Source organism: Artemia franciscana, chromosome 8 (assembly GCF_032884065.1).
Source record: "Artemia franciscana chromosome 8, ASM3288406v1, whole genome shotgun sequence".
In the NCBI taxonomy this organism is placed as follows: Eukaryota; Metazoa; Arthropoda; class Branchiopoda; order Anostraca; family Artemiidae; genus Artemia; species Artemia franciscana.
In genome coordinates this window covers 15,856,455-15,875,422 of record NC_088870.1, presented here as the reverse complement: position 1 = coordinate 15,875,422, position 18,968 = coordinate 15,856,455, and the positions used below count along the sequence as shown (strand labels likewise).

At 37.4% G+C, this 18,968-nt stretch overlaps 1 protein-coding gene across 1 annotated transcript in view; it reads right to left on the bottom strand.

The window, feature by feature from the left end:
- LOC136030049 (uncharacterized) overlaps positions 1-18,968 on the bottom strand; it is a 97,157-nt gene that overhangs the window by 45,771 nt on the left and 32,418 nt on the right. Inside the window, exon 6 of the mRNA XM_065708670.1 lies at positions 13,574-13,728. Coding sequence (XP_065564742.1) covers positions 13,574-13,728 — 155 coding nt within the window. The remainder of the gene's footprint in view (positions 1-13,573; positions 13,729-18,968) is intronic.

The following is an 18,968-nucleotide window of genomic DNA, read 5'->3' as shown; positions in this document are numbered from 1 at the left end:
TGATAAGAAGTAATTAGATATTTGAAATCAGCACAAAAAGAAATATTATACTAGAAGCAAAGATTGATGAAGGACGGACGTAAAATAATTAAAAAAACCGAATATTTTCAGGGGGTCGAAGAAGAAATATTTTATCCCCCAACAAAAAATTTGAAGTCGTCTTTCCGAAAAAAAGACGATACGTTTTACGTTTTCCGAAAAAAAAATATAATTTTAGTATCCGACCGTTTTTCTTGAAATGAAGTATGATTCTGATCCAGAATGACAAGCTAAGACAGAAAATGAAGTCGGATTGGGTGTCTGGTGCAAAACAAAAAAGTTTCACCATCATCAATATGCGTTGCGGTAATTTTTTTAAAGACAATCAATCGGCACTTGTTATTCAACAAATGATCGAACTAGGCACTAGTATAAGACACTTCGAAGGCTACGTAATGCAATAAAAATGAAAATCGTCACATTCATCACTTAGTGTTTTAAAAATTTCAAAGTTTATTCCCAAGATTTGACTGAGAAATCAATTAGACGAAGACCTCAAGTAATGCCAGAAAGTCGAGTAGAAAACTAGTTCTGGTCAGTGACAGTCATAACCTTTATTTAAATTCGCCATCTACCCCGAGAAAAATTTTTATTCGAAATTCCGCCATCTAACAGTCGAGTAATACTTTCCGGTGAATCTGCTAGTGTTCTGATGAATGATTAGCGCAGGTAAGAAGTCGGTTTTTATAATGGTGGTTCGGAACTGAATACTTTAAAAGTTTAAAGGACAAATTATTGTACTTTACTGCTTTGCGTGAAATTCTTGGATGTTTCAGGTCAGTTTAAGTTATTTGTTTTTTTTTGTTTTACAGCGACATCTATTGAGAAGACAATCGTGCACAATTTGACTTGATAAAGTCGTTTTCCCAGATTCGACCATCTGGGGGGCTAAAGAGAGAGGAAAAATTATAAAAAATTAGGTATTTATAACTTACGAGTGGGTGATCGGATCTTAATGAATATTGATATTTAGAAAGACATCGTGACTCAGAGCTCTTATTTTAAATACTGACCGGCATTAAGCCTCTTATTTTCCTTTTCAAATCAATCTATTGATTCATAGAATTTTGTTAGAGCTCATACCATATGATCTCTAGGCTCTTAGCTCTTCTCGCCTCGTCACAAGTGCCATATGAGCTCTTAGCTCTTTTTCTTATAGTGTTTTTTACATTTTTTTTATAGCGAGATGTCTACTCAGTTAGAGCACTGCAGAATCTGCAAAAGAAATGTCGAAGACGACTCATATTACACAGAAAGGAGCTGCCGGAATTAACCAATCTAGTAAGATGCGAAGGGATACCGTTGTGGTCACTGCCGGACAGAAGGTCCATGAGTTATGCAGAAAAAATTATATACACAGGCGTAACATTGACAATGACACTCAAAGGCGAAAGGATGAGTGGCTAGCTAAATTTCCACTGCCAAGTGCGAGTTGCGGTCGAGTACTTCACAGTTCAGGTTTAACGAGTGTTGCTTATTTTGTGGCTGCCCTGTTGACCTCTCAGCTTCACACCGTAAAGGCTCAGATGTTTTCTCCGTTCGGACCATAGAATTTGACAAAACAATTAAAGAAACATGCGAACTGAGAAATGATGACTGGGCAATCAGTGTTTTCCGAAGGATATGCACCGTCCCAGACCTTCATGCCGCTGATGCCGTGTACCATCAGCTTTGCGGCAATAACTTTCGGACAATCCGAGGGATTCCATTCAAATACGAGAGGCAGACCAGAGGACAAGGTGAAAACGGATGCTTTCATAAAAGCGATGCAGTTTCTTGAAAGGAATGACGAAGAACAGACAACAGTTAGTGATGCAGTTCAAAAGATGCGTGACGCTCTTGAAGTGGATGTTGAACCTTACAGCAATGTTTATATGAATAAAAAGATTCTCGAGCAGTTCGGTACTAGAATTCTCATCTCGACTGTCGACGGAAAGTAGAATGTAGTGACTTTCACGGATACTGCGTCATCAATCTTAAATCAGTATCATGTGGAAGCAAGATCTGCAGATGCCGAGAAGGAAAAAGCACAGTTGCTTTGCGCTGCAGCGAAACTGTTGAAAAACGGAATAAAAGGCCTACAGACAAACAAAGACGACTACGACGTTTTAGAAAAACTGTCAACCACTTCAGAAGCTGTGAACTTTGTACCTGACAGCCTCAGACTTTTTCTTCGGGAAATATTTGTTGGGAAGACCGTAGACCTCAAGATTGCTAGTATTGGTCATGCGATCATACAAGCAGCTAGACCACAAGCTGTAATTGCACCTCTGCAAATAGGTCTGGGTGTACAGATGCATCGTCACTTTGCGTCGCGATATCTCATCGATACTCTGAACGCAATGGGATTCTGTTCGTCGTACTATGAAGTTCGGCGATTCGAAAGATGTTCAGCCATCAGCGCAGTTGACGATCTGGATGAAATTCTCCCTGGCGGGTTTACTCACCACGTTGCCGACAACGTTGATCATGATATCTGCACTCTCAATGGCAACAATACTTTCCACGGTATGGGTATCATTGCCTCTGTGACACCAGCGTCAACTTCTTCTAGAATACGCATTCCTAGGATTAATCCCACTGCCGATGACATAAGAAATGCTCAAAAGATACGCATTGTGCACCATAAATCAGACGATTCCATACTCTCGCGAATCAGATATGAAGGTCTGAGAGATTTCCAACCAGTTGTTAACTCTACCCTTGAAATCCTCTGGCATTCCTCCTGGTACCTGAAAACTCCAAGACCGGGTTGGAATGACACACAGCAAGCACTTATGGTGGGGAATCACCCAGGGAAATCCTCTATTGTTTTCCTCCCAATGATCGATCTCCCAGCTAGTGACGACACCTGTATTTACTCCACTTTGCTTTTTATTGTAGACCAGGCCATGTGACATGGATTTGCTCCCGTCGTAACCTTTGACAAACCCTTGTGGTGGAAAGCCATGAAAATGGTCGAAGCGGCTTCACCAGGAAGTGCACTTTCAAAAGTCGTCCTGAAACTTGGCGGATTCCATACCATGATGAGTTTTCTTGGAGCAGTGGGTTACATCATGGATGGGTCAGGACTCAGAGAGGTTCTTGAACACGTGTATGCGCCCAATACTGTTCCCCACCTTCTCAGCGGAAAAGCGATCGCTAGAGCAGTACGTGGACATTTACTTATTGACGCTGCCCTACACGCCATTCTGCTTTCTGAGGTTTTTGCCGACACCCAAGCTAGTGTTGATGAGCCAAGACTACAATCCGAAGAAATTGTGGAACTCAGAAACCTATACGAGAAACTGATGAATAAGTAAGTAGTTGCTGAGGTTGCAGAAGGCAATACTTCCTTAGAAAAAATACAGGAATTCATCAGCAGCAAGAGAAAAGAACTGCTCCAGTGTCGAACATCAAAGCTTCGGTTCCAGTATTTGGACATGGTTGCGATTCTACGTAACTTTGTAAAATGAGAACGATCTGGGTCATGGGAGCTCCATTTGAAGTCTACCTCAGACATGTTAACTTACCTGGCGGCTGCAGGACACAACCACTATACGAAATCATGCCATCTTTACCTCCAGCGAATGGACAAGCTCGAAGATACCCATTCTACGGTCTACCAGGCTTTCTAGAGTGGCATGCATGTAGTAAGACGTTCTGATAGATTCTGGGCTGGACTCTCCACAGATCTTGTCATTGAACAGGAGATTATGCGCTCTCTTAAAACCTCTGGTGGCCTTACCAACGGCAGCGGCATGACAGAGGCTCAGAGGTCCTTATGGGTTTTGTCACGACCAGTCTGCTCTACAGTAAACCTTCTGCTGGAACGTATCTCACAAATTCTGTACGTTACAAGTGATTAGCACAAGGAGATGTCAGAGCCGATGCAACTGAGCGACTGCAAAGATACGCAGACGATTATCGAGTTTCTGGAAAGGGGTTCACCATTTGAGGGAGATGTTCAGTTAAGAACCATAGCAAATGGTCTAACTGCCTATCCGTCTGCCAACGTTGATTCTGCCAAAGATGTTGGCCTAAAAGTCATTGACGCCATGTCTGGACAGCTGGTCTCTGACTTTGTGTTTCGACGAAAACAACATGGCAATCCAGATGACGACCAAGTAAAGTCCAAGCGGAGACTGCAAACGACTAGACCCGACTCTTCTTTTTCAGAGGTTTATCATGATCGCGAAAAGAATTAATCTTACGGAAACTGAGTACTTTCAACACGAACTGTGTTCCTACCCAGCGTCACTTTTTGACAGCTCCTGCATGCTCCGGACTGCGAACAAACTAGAACTTGCGAAGGCCATAGCCCAGGCGTGCAACCTTGAGAAGCATTCATTTCCCCTCCCCGAAAGCACTCGACATATCCTAGACGGAGGAGCTCTGCTGCACAGGATACCAAGGACAAAAAATGAAAGATACCTGGAGATTCTAGACCATTATGCAACTTACGTGACAGGAAAGTACCCTTCTGCCACTATCGTTTTCGACGGCTACGATGGTGGGGCTTCCATAAAAGATATGGCTCACTCGCAGAGGAGTCGTACAGTTGGCCGTGAGATCTTCTTCACACCAGATATGCAGCTCAAGGTGAAGAAAGAAGAGTTCTTATCTTGCAAGAAAAACAAAGCCAGGTTTATCTGCGCTTTGGCTGATCATCTCCATGCAAAGGGTGTCTCTGTCTCCCAGGCATCAGGTGACGCAGATGTCCCGATTGTGGAAGCTGCTGTTGCCTCTTCACGGTATCACGACACTGCCGTAGTTGGGGACGATACCGATCTATTGGTTCTCTTATGCTACCACTGTGACTTGTCAGGCAAGAAACTATTCTTCGCACCTGAGCCAAAGTCGAATAAAGCCCCCAGAATATGGGACATACACACCCTGAAAAAGAAGCTGGGACAAGATACTTGTCATCTGATCCTTTTTGCTCACACCCTGTTAGGCTGTGACTCTACTTCGGGAATCCACGGTGTGGGAAAAGGTCTTGCACTGAATAGGCTGATAGAAGAAAATGATTTCCGAAAATCAGCTGCAGTGTTTATGCAGAAGTCCGCTTCGGAGGAGGAAATCAAGACCGCTGGTGAAGATGCCCTGCTGATCATATACGGTTCGTCGAAAGGAGGGAACTTGAACAAACTCTGCAGAGAAGTTTTTGAAAAGAAAGTGACAACGGCAAACTCTTTTGTTCACCCAGAACATCTGCCACCAACTTCTGATGCAGCCAAGTTTCATAGCTATAGAGTTTTTGATCAAGTTCAGGTATGGACCGGGGAGCCTGATCCGGAACTGAAAGCCGAGGAATGGGGATGGAAGAATAAAGATGACTTCTTGTACCCATTAACAACTGACCTCCCACCAGCCCCGCGTATGCTCCTAAAGATTGTGAAGCGCTCCTGTCGTGTAGAGTGTAGTTCAGCGAGGTGTAACTGCTTTAAAAACGGCTTAGTTTGTACTTCAGCATGCAGAACCTGCAAGGGAACAATGTGTTCCAACTCCCAAAAAATCGACAGCAACAATGATGAAGAGAACCTAGAACCCTAGTCGTTAATCCATTCCAAATGAAGAAGCAGTGAAACTAGTCGGAATCTGATTCTCTATTTTGTATTTTTTTTATAAGATTGATTCTATTTAATAGACTGTGAAGATTAGACACTATGGGTTGACCCTAAATAGTATACGAAGAGTGTTTTAAGTGTGATTTACGATACTGACCACTGAAAACCAGTTCGGTTTGTAACTCACTTTCCCTAATTATTTTGTAAAAAAATGTAGATCATTCATTAATGATTACGATTTTTTTTTCTGGTTCAGTGAACAACCTATGAATGAATGAATGAATGAATGAACTTTATTACCCGTAAAGTATAAAAAACACAAAGTACGGAGTATTATAAATAAATAAACGAAAACAAATACGATAAACAGCGAAGAAAAACAAAATTCAAACTAACAAAAGACAACATGGTCTAATCAACCAGTATCAATATGGAAAAAAGGCTGCAGAGGGTCATAAACGTGAATAAAGTTGACAGTCTTTTTACATAAATCGTCACTGGAAGACCGAATCCGAGAAGGCACATCTACTATACCAAATCGAGCAATTATTTTTTTTTTCGGTGCCATCTAGGAAGCCGGAGCAGGAATTTGCAATATCTGAAATAAGCCATACGTAGAGTATGTCGATCTTTCTTTCGAAACAGATGAGCCATGCCTGATAAAAACAAAAGCACAGGGGCGCAATAAGCATTATAAATCATGCACAAACCGTTGCGGTTGTAACGGCTTTTGTTTGGGGATATTTTCCGTAAGCGATGCGTAGGTTTTTCACGGCTTGATTCACTAGGGATGAACAGGTAGTGGAAAGTGTTGGGCCGAAACACAGACCAAGCCAACTAACTAAAGAAGAACATGGCAGAATTGCAGTCCCAGCAACAAATGGAGCGACCGCATAAGGGCTATTAAAACAAATAAACTCGCATTTAGACGCATTAACTGACAGTCCAATCTTAGATAATTCATTGGTTAATATAGTAAAATTAGAAAGCAACCCACGGCGAGTCCGGGCAACAAGAAGAACGTCATCTGCATATGCAATAGATGACAAACCAGTATTACCGTAAAAAACTGAACTTCTAAGGGGACGCAGGCACGATGCAAGCACGCATTTAAATATACTAGGAGACAATACGGCACCTTGCCGAACTCCCTTATTAATTTTTACTGGGTCAGATATTTGGCCATTCCAGGTAACTTGAATTTTAGACTTTGAATACCAAGAAGACAATAAACTTAGTACGGAAGGATTAACACCTGAAGACGCAAGGGAAAAATAGAGCCTGAGAGTGCACAATATTATCGAAAGCTCCAGAAATATCAACAGTAAGACAGTATAAAGACATTTTAGCTTTTACGGCATCTTTCATGAGTCGGCTTAAAACATGATGTGCATGGGAGCAACCGAGACTTTTCCGAAAACCAAATTGAAAAGGCGTAAAATCACAATTCGACTCAATTTCTGGTAGTAACAAATGTTCAAGCAACTTACTTAAGAAACACGATACTGTAATGGGACGATAGTTCACACATGACGTGGGGTCCTTGCCTCGCTTTTGAATAGACGTTACACGGCCACAAAGGAAACTATTAGGAACAAGCGACTGTGCTAAGCAAGACTGGAAAAATATTTGTAGATGGTTAAGTAGAGCAGGACAATCATAAGCAAAAAATTGGTAAGAAAGGCCGTCACCATCAAGGCTATTTGAACGCTTAATTTTTCTTAAAGCCCGGCGAATTTCAGATATTGCTACAGGCTGGAGATGAGCCTGCAGGAGACGGTATGGTAAAAGCGGTTTAAGCAACTTATAATAAAAAGACTGAAGAAAACTATTAAATACACTGAACACACGCTTATAATGATCAACAAAATTAGCTAGCTGGAGACAAGATAGGGTTGATGGGGAACATTTCTCACTATTAATAACCTTATTCCAGGAGGCCTTATCGGTGGGGCCTGGCCATGCATTCAAGCGCGCCCTCTTCAAACTGGCCTTATATTCAAGTTTACACTTTTGTTTCACAGAGAAAACAGCTCCGGAAGATGGTCGGTCACATGATATCCACATACGTAGCCAAAATTTGGCTTTTTGCTTAGCACGTTTTACTTCAGGATCAACGCTCCAATTAGGCTTTCTTGTACCGATCCTAACTTTATCCACAGGCACTGCAGCTTTGGAAGCTGATTTAAGGCAATGGACGATTTGACAATAATAGAAATTTAGGTCAACTGTACTTGAAGGTGAGGAAACTGACGTTTGCAGCAGGTGATATGGCACTTTTATGGTCGAGAGTAAAGCAGTTAGCGTAGCAAGGTATAGTGGGACATTAGCACGATCCCAATTCAACTTCGTATGCCACTTCGGCTGAGCCGAAAGTGTTTTGCCAGATAGCTCACAGGACAAATTACAGCTAAGAATAAGGTGATCGTCGTCAATCCTCTCTTCGTCCATCCTGACAATCGATGATATTAAGCTGGAACTGGAAGAGATCACGTGATCCAGGTTCGATTTTGAACAGCCTCTGTTATGAATATACGTAAATGGTAGGCTCTTAACTGCGACGTGATATATGCTAGGAAGGGATTCTAGCAAGAGGATTGATCTATCGGAGGTACCAAGAATATCACAGTTAAGGTCACCAGCTAAAACCCAATTTAGGTCTTTCAAACGTAGACTTTCGAGTAGAGACTTTAATCTGGAGCAAAATTTAGCGAAAGATGTGAACAATGCTATAGAACGTCGATCGCAAGGTAAGTAAACGTTTATAAAGGCGGTACTGTCACATTTAATCGCTAAGATGTTATCATCACAATGAATCACAGAGGGCTTTGATGGGGAACGGAAAAAAATTGCTAGGCCACCGGAAGGGCGGCCTCTAGTTTTCTTGGCCTCATGCGAAAAAAATGGTGGACAGAAGATTGCATCAGGCTAGAAACGTTTGATTTGGTCAAAAGATATTCTTGCAAGAACTCTATGTCATGGACTAATAATTCATTAATTAACAAGTCTTTGTCTTTTGTGCCGTTAATATAAAGAGAAGCAAAACTTAAAATAGTGGCTTGGTTCATTTTGGAGCAGAGTTCAGAGCGCGTTTTATCACTGGCCAATTCATACTATAGGAAACATGAGCTTCGCCGCAGTTGGCACATTTCGGAGCCTCTAAGCAAGGATTGTCTTTAGTATTGGAATGGCATACAGAACATTTAGAGCACTTCATCTCATTCGGGGCACATGGGCAGTGAGCTAACGAATGATGGATAGTTTGGCATCTAAGACACCGTCTGGGCAATTCTTTGTATTCCGGTAGTTTAAAAGACTCATAACCCAAGCGCAGACCTGTAGCGATGGCAGATTTTGGTGCAGCGGAATCAAAGAACCCTAAACGGAATGTATGAGAAGAGCCGATCTGGCTGGCCTCAACAAGACCAGGAATAACGGAGATGAGTATACTGCTAGAAACACTAACGGGAAGTCCCCTAATTACTCCAAGAGGTTTGCGATCAATCACTTTAGCAAGAATATTTGGATAGCTCGCAACAGCAGATGCGGCAAGAGAATTGGCGGAAACTTTATCCCGTGTAACAACAACCCATCTTTTCCTTACCGGATCGGGCTTTACCGACACAATACCGTCATGTCCGGCGAAAGAATCAAGCTTTTCCTTGCGAGAAACGGGGTCTCTTAGTTCTGGAGGCGGATATTTAAGAACAACGGCGTACGAGGGTTTGTGATTGGTACCCTTACTATCTGAGACCAAAGAACTATTAATAGACGTTGTTGGACTATTGAGGTGAGCAAGCGATTTTAACTGATCAAGGCACTGGTTGACTTTGGCGGTAAGGATAGAATAAGCTGACGCCGGAATGCTAGGGACTTCAGAGGGGGATTTGATCACGAACTCTGGAATATCAATATTTTCTGCAGAGCAGCGAGAAAGAGTAGCGATAATGTCCGACAATGAACTATTCTTAGCACTGGGTCCCGAACGACGAGGTATAGGCTCACCTGGGAAGCAATTGCTATATAAAAGTTTCTTAGCTCCAAGAACATCTTCATACGGGAAAAAATCACTAGCGTATTTCATAATAGACTGATGGTCCAACCCCTCATCGAGATTGTGCTGAGCAAAATTCAAAACTGGGCAATAATAAAGCGTACTGGTATTCCAATTGTCCATGATAAGCAAATTTCACTCACGGCTCGGCATCAGTCCAAAAACAATCAACTGAAAAAGGTATATCCACAGAGAAGTTCTCAATAAGCACAATTATGAAATGATCCACACTGGCTAAATGAATGCAATGAGAATAAATAATAACTTATCTTTGAGTGGGGCAAGTAATCCAGTGATTTGCAAATAATCCGAATATTTCAGTGCACGACTCAGATGATAGTAGTGCTGAATACTAACTCACAGCCACAATCCATAAATAATTATTAAGCCTTAATCATATACAAGTTTATAAATTTATCTAACACGTTCAAAAGTATTTCACTCGTTATTTATTCCAAACAGGTACAGAGTTAATCCGGCGTGATTCTACGTCAGAACCACACTTTCATTCAAGAAAATCGGGCTGCAACGAAAATTGTATTTTTTCGGCGAATAAAGTCGAAAAAATACAGTTACTTTTTTATGGTGCTTCTTACGCTAAATCCGACTTCGTTTTCGGTCTCGCCATGTTATTTTGGGTTAGAATCATACTTCAGTTCAAGAAAAACCGATGTCCACGAAAATTGCGATTTTGATTCGAATAACGGAAAAAATAGCATTAAAAGCCAAAAAACGGTTATTTTGCGTCGACTCAGAATATGCGAAAATGGATATGTTGTTCAGTTTTTTTTTCTCTACAAGATGGTGTAAAAATCATTTCTGGCGCAATTTGTTTCGGGTCAACCTCTTTTTGGAGCTCATTTTCCTGTACTATACTTCTGGTGCTTTAGTGTACATAAACAAACAGGTTTCAACATACAGGCTTCCCCTGGAGTTACAGTTACTTACCAATTAAATAAAACAAAATAGTCTCCTGGCTGATATTTTCCTTAACTTTGTTTTCCATATTAAAAGGTGGGATATTCCTTACTAAAAGGTCAAAAACCATAACTGGAATGATTACAAGAACACTATTTTTACTTTAATTCGCATTTAATTGCCTGTTCCTAACAGACATAATTATATTGAGAGTCTACTACCTTCTTTCAGGTTTGTATTCTTTTGATAGTACTAGCCTTAGGAATGTTCCCTGTGGAACGTGAATGGTGATGGTGACCGTTGATTGGGATTAGACTAACGTTAACTGTGTTAGTTATGATTAGATTGTGAGAAAAACTAGAGATTCTAAATTGCACCGAAAGAAGAAGATACGGTAAACTACTGTGAAAAATACAAATGACAGGTTTACAGCAGTAGGTTGCATAGAGAGGACAAGATACTTTTATCGTTGGATTCATTAGTTTTAGGTCTGTCCATTTACCGGGTCAGAATTATGATATGATACTACTTAAATTTTTCTTAGAGAATGACCAAAAATTGTTTAAATAAATACAAAATATTCCTATTTTTGTTAAAAAATTCCTATTTGTCAACAATAAAGCTAACCTCAGCTAAAGAGTGATTAGAAAATTATTATTCTATGTTGAAACGTTAAAAACATAAGACAGAAAAAACGCTAAACAAACACAAACTTACAAAGGCAATATAAAACTGAGAAAACGGTTTCAGATTTCCTGTTTATCTAACATATTTGCACTGTACTTTGTATTGACTCTCAATTTCTGATGTAATTAACATCCTATGGAGTTTCGGCAAAAATGAGGTGGAGGTGGCGATGAGGAAGAGACAGTCCCCCTCCTATACGGATTAAATTCTGCTCATTTTGGGGTTCATGAGTCAAACCAAAAATCTGGAACATCTCTTAGTTCTATGACTGTATAGCTTGGTTCTGGGCTAAGATGGATGATAGACTATCTATCAACAAGTGAAAATGAAATCATTTTAATACATTCGTCAAAAAGGCTTATGCCAGCTTTGCCTCTCACTCAGACTATCTATCTCGGCTTTTTTCTCCAATTAGCAATGGCTTGATGGCAACTTGATTTTAATTCAAATGTCAACGGACTTTTTAATCCCGTAATAACAGCGTAGACCAGAAGTTAAGAGGGATATGTTGTTCTGTTGCGTAGCCATGCCGAAATCCGAAATGGGTAGGATTTCCCACATTATGACGCTATAAATTTGCACAAAGAGGGGCAGCAAAGCACTTCTCTAAAACATGTGATAGCACAGAAAGAACAGATATCGGTCTAAAATTTTCTAAATTATATGTCTCACCACCCGTATGAACAGGAGTCACACGAGCTACTTTAAAACAAGACGGGAAGAAACCCTCTTTTAATGCAAAATTAACTAGGAATAAAAGTGGTCTCTGAATTAATGACAGAAAAGTTTCACTGCTCTTAACCACCCTTAATACGACATCACTACCAGAGACATTACTTTTCTTTTTGTAGATGACCTGTTTCATCTCACTTAATGATGCCGGTGCTAAATAAATTGAAACCTCAGATCCAAAATGACCAAGGTAGTCAAAAATGTTTCGATCATCTAACATCGAACGGATTCCTTCAGCAACACGCTTTCCTACCTTAATACGAAAGTAATTCCGTCGTAATACGAAATACGAGCAATACGAAAGTAATTTCCAAATAACTCCGGGTCATCATTAGCACTTTTAGGCATTTCACCTTCTTGGTTAACTAAAGTGGGATTGTTTTCGTTGGCTGATGAAGTACTTCTTTAATCATGCGCCATGTTTTTGCCGGAAATCCCGATACTTCCTCAAAATTTCTCGAGTAAAATTCTCTTTTTGCTTTTCTTAATAATCGATTCAGAGCATTGCGATAATTATTCTAATTATTCATTGCGATATATTTACTCCCTCTTGATTTCTGGGATTATTTCTGGTTTACACTGTTATTATGAAACTAAAGAGTAAAACTAAACACCAAGATGAGTAGAATTTATTCTGTATTGAAGGGGGACTACCCTTTCCCCATTCCCACCTCCGCCTAGTGGTCGTAAAAACTTCGGAGGAAGCAAATCCGGTCAGAAATTGAGAGTTCTAGTCCTTTTTAAAAAATCGAAAGTGATTAGAGACCAAGCAGCCACAGGGGGGGGGGGTAAATTCTTAGACCCAACTAAGTCATATTTTAAGGGTGAAGAATGATAGGGTGTCCAAAGCTTTTCTTTTTGCCCTTAATCTGGAGTAAAAAAGAAAAGCAGGACGTCGTCAAAGAGGGGAAAAGAAGTGCAAGGTAATGGAAAATATGATTTTAAGGAACTTCATAGAAAGGAGCAAAGAGTAAAGCATTGAACCGAGTGGGATGGAGGAGGAATGTGCACAAGTTTGTTTTACTCAAACCACTTTGTGCATGGATGAGTTGTCAGTGGCAGTAAGAGTAATTATTTCAAAGAAAAGAATAGTCGAATTACCAAAAAAAAAAATCTAAATATTTTGTTTGTCCTATGGACCCATTTTAGGCCTATTCATACAGAAAACAACGATTTTCTAGGAATTTTCATTTGAATGTTTCAAATTATAAAGTTTTTAACACGGTATCATATTTTTGTGTTGCCGCGTTGAACCGTGAAAAAAAGCTGCACCATCTTATACTGTCTTGTACCGTGTGTTTTTAGCTTAATTTTTGCTTTTCTTTTTTTTTACCCAGCCTGCTTTTCTCAAATTTGGCACCCGCTGCTACTAAAACTATACAACTGTATATGGAGGTGTTTTTATTACCAATCAAAATCTCGATATGTCCTAATCTTTTAAGATTTTTATAGTTCTATAAGTTTCCACCTGACCAATCAAATGGTTGGATTTAGTTCTCATTGTCCTTGGTATCTCAAACTCAACGTATGGCAAATAAAGTAAAATCAGAATATAAGTGACTTAAACAAAAAGAGAAGTTCAAAAACTACTTACGTTTTGAGAGGCAACTGTTTTCAGAAACAATTCTGGCTCAAACCTCGGAAGCGTGACAATCTTGCCACCATACCAAAGACTTGAAAGGAGAACTATAGCCAAACCATATATATGGAAGAAGGGTAGTACAGCCAAGAATCGCTCTTGAAAAACATCTGAAAAATACACAGGGATATACATGTTACATGGGAATTAATAAGACAATGAGATTTTTTTGAATTTAGTGCTCACTGAGCTTTGGTAAACGGATACAAATAATCCAGACGGTGTCTCGGTAATCCCTTCAACGACATCTGGGTTTAAACTCAGTATTTCAAAGCAAATTACCCTAAAAATGTTGAATATTTGGAAAACCGAGACCAAAGTATATTGTGCTTTAGAGAAGTTTCGAAAAACACAGTCGAAAGATACCACCGTATGACCGGCCTTAGAAATAATAGTCTGCTATTAAGTTATATAAATCCAGACAATGTAGTCACAGAAACAAATGTAAACAATTCTAATTAACAAACTTAATCGTAATATTTAATTAACACACCTATCCGTTACGTCAGTTTATAGTAAATTAAATATTTTTTTTTTTAACTGAAAGTGAGGAGCGACAATAAACATGAAACGAACAGAAATTATTCCGTATATGAAAGGTACTGTCACCTCCTCAACGCCATGCTCTTTACGCTATAGTTTGACTTTTCTCACAACTCTACATTTTTAACAAATAAAAAACTTTCAGTTAAAAAAACATTTTTTTTCAATTTCTAAGTGTTTTTGAATTTATGCAGGTTTTGATTTTAGCTCATCGTACATGAATAATTAAAACGAAATTTGTATATTAATAATATTTTTTGGCTAAATGGCTTTCTCAAAGTTGTGATATGATCTGATGAAAAAGAGGCAGGGGAGGGGGCCTAGCTTTCCTCCATTTTTTAGTTACTTAAAAAGGCCACTAGAACTTTTAATTTTATTTACGAACGATTTTATCAGTAATAAATATACGTAACTTACAAATTAACTTACGTAACGAACTTCTATATTCGTATTTTTTTACGGATATGAGGGGGTTCACCTCCTCGCCAATACTTCCCTCTCCACACTAAAGTTTGAATTGTGTTTCATTCCTTAAGAATGACCCCTGAACCACAAATGTTGTTTAAATAGAATGAAAATCTGTTTTGAAATTACTAAAAATACTTTAGCGTAAAGAGCGAGGTATTGACGAGGGGACGAACCCCTTCGTCCCCTACATAATGATTACTATATAATGATACATAATGATTTCTGTTTGTTTTAAGTTTTAATGTTGCTCCTTACTTTCAGTTGAAAAAAGCCTGTTTTTATTTATTTTCTAAACGCATCTGAATTAATGTAGATTTTGAATTTGGCTCACCGAACATGAATAATTAAAACGAAATTTGCATATTTTTTTTCTTTTGGCTAAATGGCTTTCTCAAAGTTTTGATCGAACGATTTTGAAAAAAAGGGGCGGGGAGGGGGCCCAGTTGCCCTCCAATTTTTTGGGTTACTTAAAAAGGCCACTAGACCTTTAATTTTATTTGCGAACGTTTTTATTAGTAATAAATATACGTAACTTAAACATTAACTTACGTAACGAACTTCTATATTCGTATATTTCTATTAGGTATATGAGGGGGTTCACCCCCACGTCAATACCTCGCTCTTTACACTACCCAGTAATTGGTAATCTATATATATAAAAATAAGTTGTCTGTGTGTGGATCTGTGGATGGATCAGGTGACGTCACCTGAAAAAACTGGATCAGGTGACAAAACTGAAAACTGAAAAAAACTAAAAAAAAGGCAAAAACTACAAAAAAAACTAAAAAATAATAAAAAAAATAAAAAAGCTAAAAAACTAAAAAAACTAAAAAAAGGCAAAAACTACAAAAAAAAACTAAAAACTAATAAAAAAGCTAAAAAACTAAAAAAACTAAAAAAAAGCAAAAACTACAAAAAAAACTAAAAACTAATAAAAAAAATAAAAAAGCTAAAAAACTAAAAAAACTAAAAAAACTAAAAAAAGGTAAAAAACTAAAAAAACTAAAAACTAAAAAAACTAAAAAAAAGGAAAAAACTGAAAAATAAGCTAAAATAAAGGTAAAAACCAATAAAAAACTAAAAAAAAACTGAAAAAACTAAAAAAAGGCAAAAACTACAAAAAAAACTAAAAACTAATAAAAAAAGTAAAAAAGCTAAAAAACTAAAAAAATTAAAAAACTAAAAAAAGGTAAAAAACTAAAAAAAATAAAAAATAAAAAAAAAATAAAAAAAGGAAAAAACTGAAAAATAAGCTAAAATAAAGGTAAAAACCAATAAAAAACTAAAAAGAAAAAAAGGAAAAAACTAAAAAAAATTTTCATCTAAAAAACTAAAAAAAAACTAAAAAAGGTAAAAACTAAAAGAACTAAAAAAGAAAAAAATAAATGACGACACTCAAAGAGAAAGCGACCAGGACAAAAGGAATGTTCGATTAGCAATCAACAAAGCACCGGGACACAGGGAGTATAAATGACGACCAGGACATAAGTAAAAAAAAAACTAACAAAACTAAAAAGAAGGTAAAAACTACAAAAAAACTAAAAAGAAAAAAAAACTAAAAAAAGGCAAAAACTACAAAAAAAAACTAAAAACTAATAAAAAAGCTAAAAAACTAATAAAACTAAAAAAAGGCAAAAACTACAAAAAAAAACTAAAAACTAATAAAAAAAAATAAAAAAGCTAAAAAACTAAAAAAACTAAAAAAACTAAAAAAAGGTAAAAAACTAAAAAAACTAAAAACTAAAAAAAACTAAAAAAAAGGAAAAAACTGAAAAATAAGCTAAAATAAAGGTAAAAACCAATAAAAAACTAAAAAAAAAACTGAAAAAACTAAAAAAAGGCAAAAACTACAAAAAAAACTAAAAACTAATAAAAAAAGTAAAAAAGCTAAAAAACTAAAAAAACTAAAAAACTAAAAAATGGTAAAAAACTAAAAAAAAATGAAAAATAAAGAAAAACTAAAAAAAAGGAAAAAACTGAAAAATAAGCTAAATTAAAGGTAAAAACCAATAAAAAACTAAAAAGAAAAAAAGGAAAAAACTAAAAAAAATTTTCATCTAAAAAACTAAAAAAAACTAAAAAAGGTAAAAACTAAAAGAACTAAAAAGGAAAAAAATAAATGACGACACTCAAAGAGAAAGCGACCAGGACAAAAGGAATGTTCGATTAGCAATCAACAAAGCACCGGGACACAGGGAGTATAAATGACGACCAGGACATAAGTAAAAAAAAAGCTAACAAAACTAAAAAGAAGGTAAAAACTACAAAAAAAAGAAAAAAAAACTAAAAACTAATAAAAAAACTAAAAAATCTAAAAATCTAAATAAACTAAAAAAGAAAAAAAAGGAAAAAAATAAAGGAGAAAAACAAAACTAAAAAACGAATGTATATACAGACCGGGACACCGGGATACAAATGACGACCGGGACACAGGGAATATAAATGACGACCGGGACACAGGGACACAACTACAACGGGGACACCGGGGGAAACAGGGGGATATAAATGACGACCGGGACACCGGGACAGGGAATGGTCGATTAGCAATCACCATCAACAAAGCTCAAGGGCAATCATTAGAATCATGAGGTATAGATCTGAATACAGATTGTTTTCCCATGGACCATTATATGTTGCATGTTCAAGAGTCGGTAAACCTGACAATCTATTTATATGCAAAGACAATGGGACAGCAAAGAATGTTGTATATTCGCAAGTTTTACGTAGTTAAAACCATATATATATATATATATATATATATATATATATATATATATATATATATATATATCTATATTCACAGGTGGGACATAGGGACACAACTACAATGGCGCGTAACTATTATGGCGCGTAACGACTTACGCGCGCGGGGGGGCTTGGGGGGGGCACGAAGCGCCCCCACCAACTAGGTGTTGGGGTGGCGCGAAGCGCCACCCCAACAGCTAGTTAGTAATAAAAGTTCAAATTTTGTTCCAGTTCTTTGAGAATGACCAATCACAAAGGCCGATTAATTAGAATAAATATCTCTTTTGAAAATGCTAAAAATACTTTATTGTAAAGAGCGAGGTTCTGAGGAAGGGATGAACCCCCTCATATATGCAATAATTTCTGTTCGTTTGTAAGATTTAATGTTGCTCCTTACTTTTGAGTTGAAAAAACTTGTTTTTTTATTTAATTTCTCATTGTTTTTTAAATAATACTGGAAAACCTAGTGCCCTTTTTAGGGAAAGTTTCTTCCACCGTGATAAATTCCTCCATAGAGAGATCCTCTCACATAAATGCTGACCCCCTCCCCCCACAATCAGAAAAAACAACCCCTTAAAACGTCAGTATCCTTCGTCAATAGCCAATACTACATGTACACAATGGGCAAAGTTCATAACTTGCAGCCCTTCCCCCCAGGACTGTGGGGGAATAAGTCGTCATCAAAAACATATTTACATATTGCAGATTTTGGACAATGCTGAACAAAATGGCTATCTCAAAATTTTGATCCGGTGACTTTGGGAAAAAGTGAACACGGGAGGGTTTGACTCTTTGACTCTTTCTCTCAACTCTACTTTTAAAACAGTAAAAAACTTTAGCGTAAAGAGAGGGGCGTTAAGGAGGGAACAGCCGAGTAACTTCTGTTCGTTTTAAGTTTTAATATTACTTCTTACTTTCGGTTAAAAAAACTTGTTTTTTTTTCTTAATTTCTGAACGTTTTTGAATTAATGCATGTTTCGATTTTGGCTCTCCGCACATGAATGAGTAAAACGAAATTTGCATATAAATTTATTTTTAAGGCTAAATGGTTTTCTCATAGTTTTGATCGGACAATTTTGATAAAAAAGGAGCGAGGGAGTAGGTCTAGTTACCTTCCAATTTTTCGGTTATTTAAAGGGCAACTAAAACTTTTAATTTTTTACGAACGTTTTTATTAGTAAAAATATACTTAACTTACGAATTAACTTACGTAACGAACTTCTATATTCGTATGTTTTATTACGTATATGAGGGGGTTCCCCCCTCGTCAATACCTCTCTCTTTACACTAAAGCTTAAATTTTGTCCCAATTCCTTAAGGATGACCCCTGAATCACAAAGGCCGTAGAATAAATAGTTGAAATTAATAAAATCACTATAGTGTAAAGAGCGAGGTATTAGGAAGAGGTGAAACCTCATATGCGTAATGATTTCTATTTGTTTTTAGTTTTAATGCTTTTCCTTACTTTCAGTTAAAAAAAACTTTTTCATATTTATTTTTCATTGTTCTTGAAAAAAAGTGCTAAAAAATCCTGCACACCCTTCATGGAAATTTTCTTCGCGATGACCAATTCCTCCATGGAAAGTTCCCACAC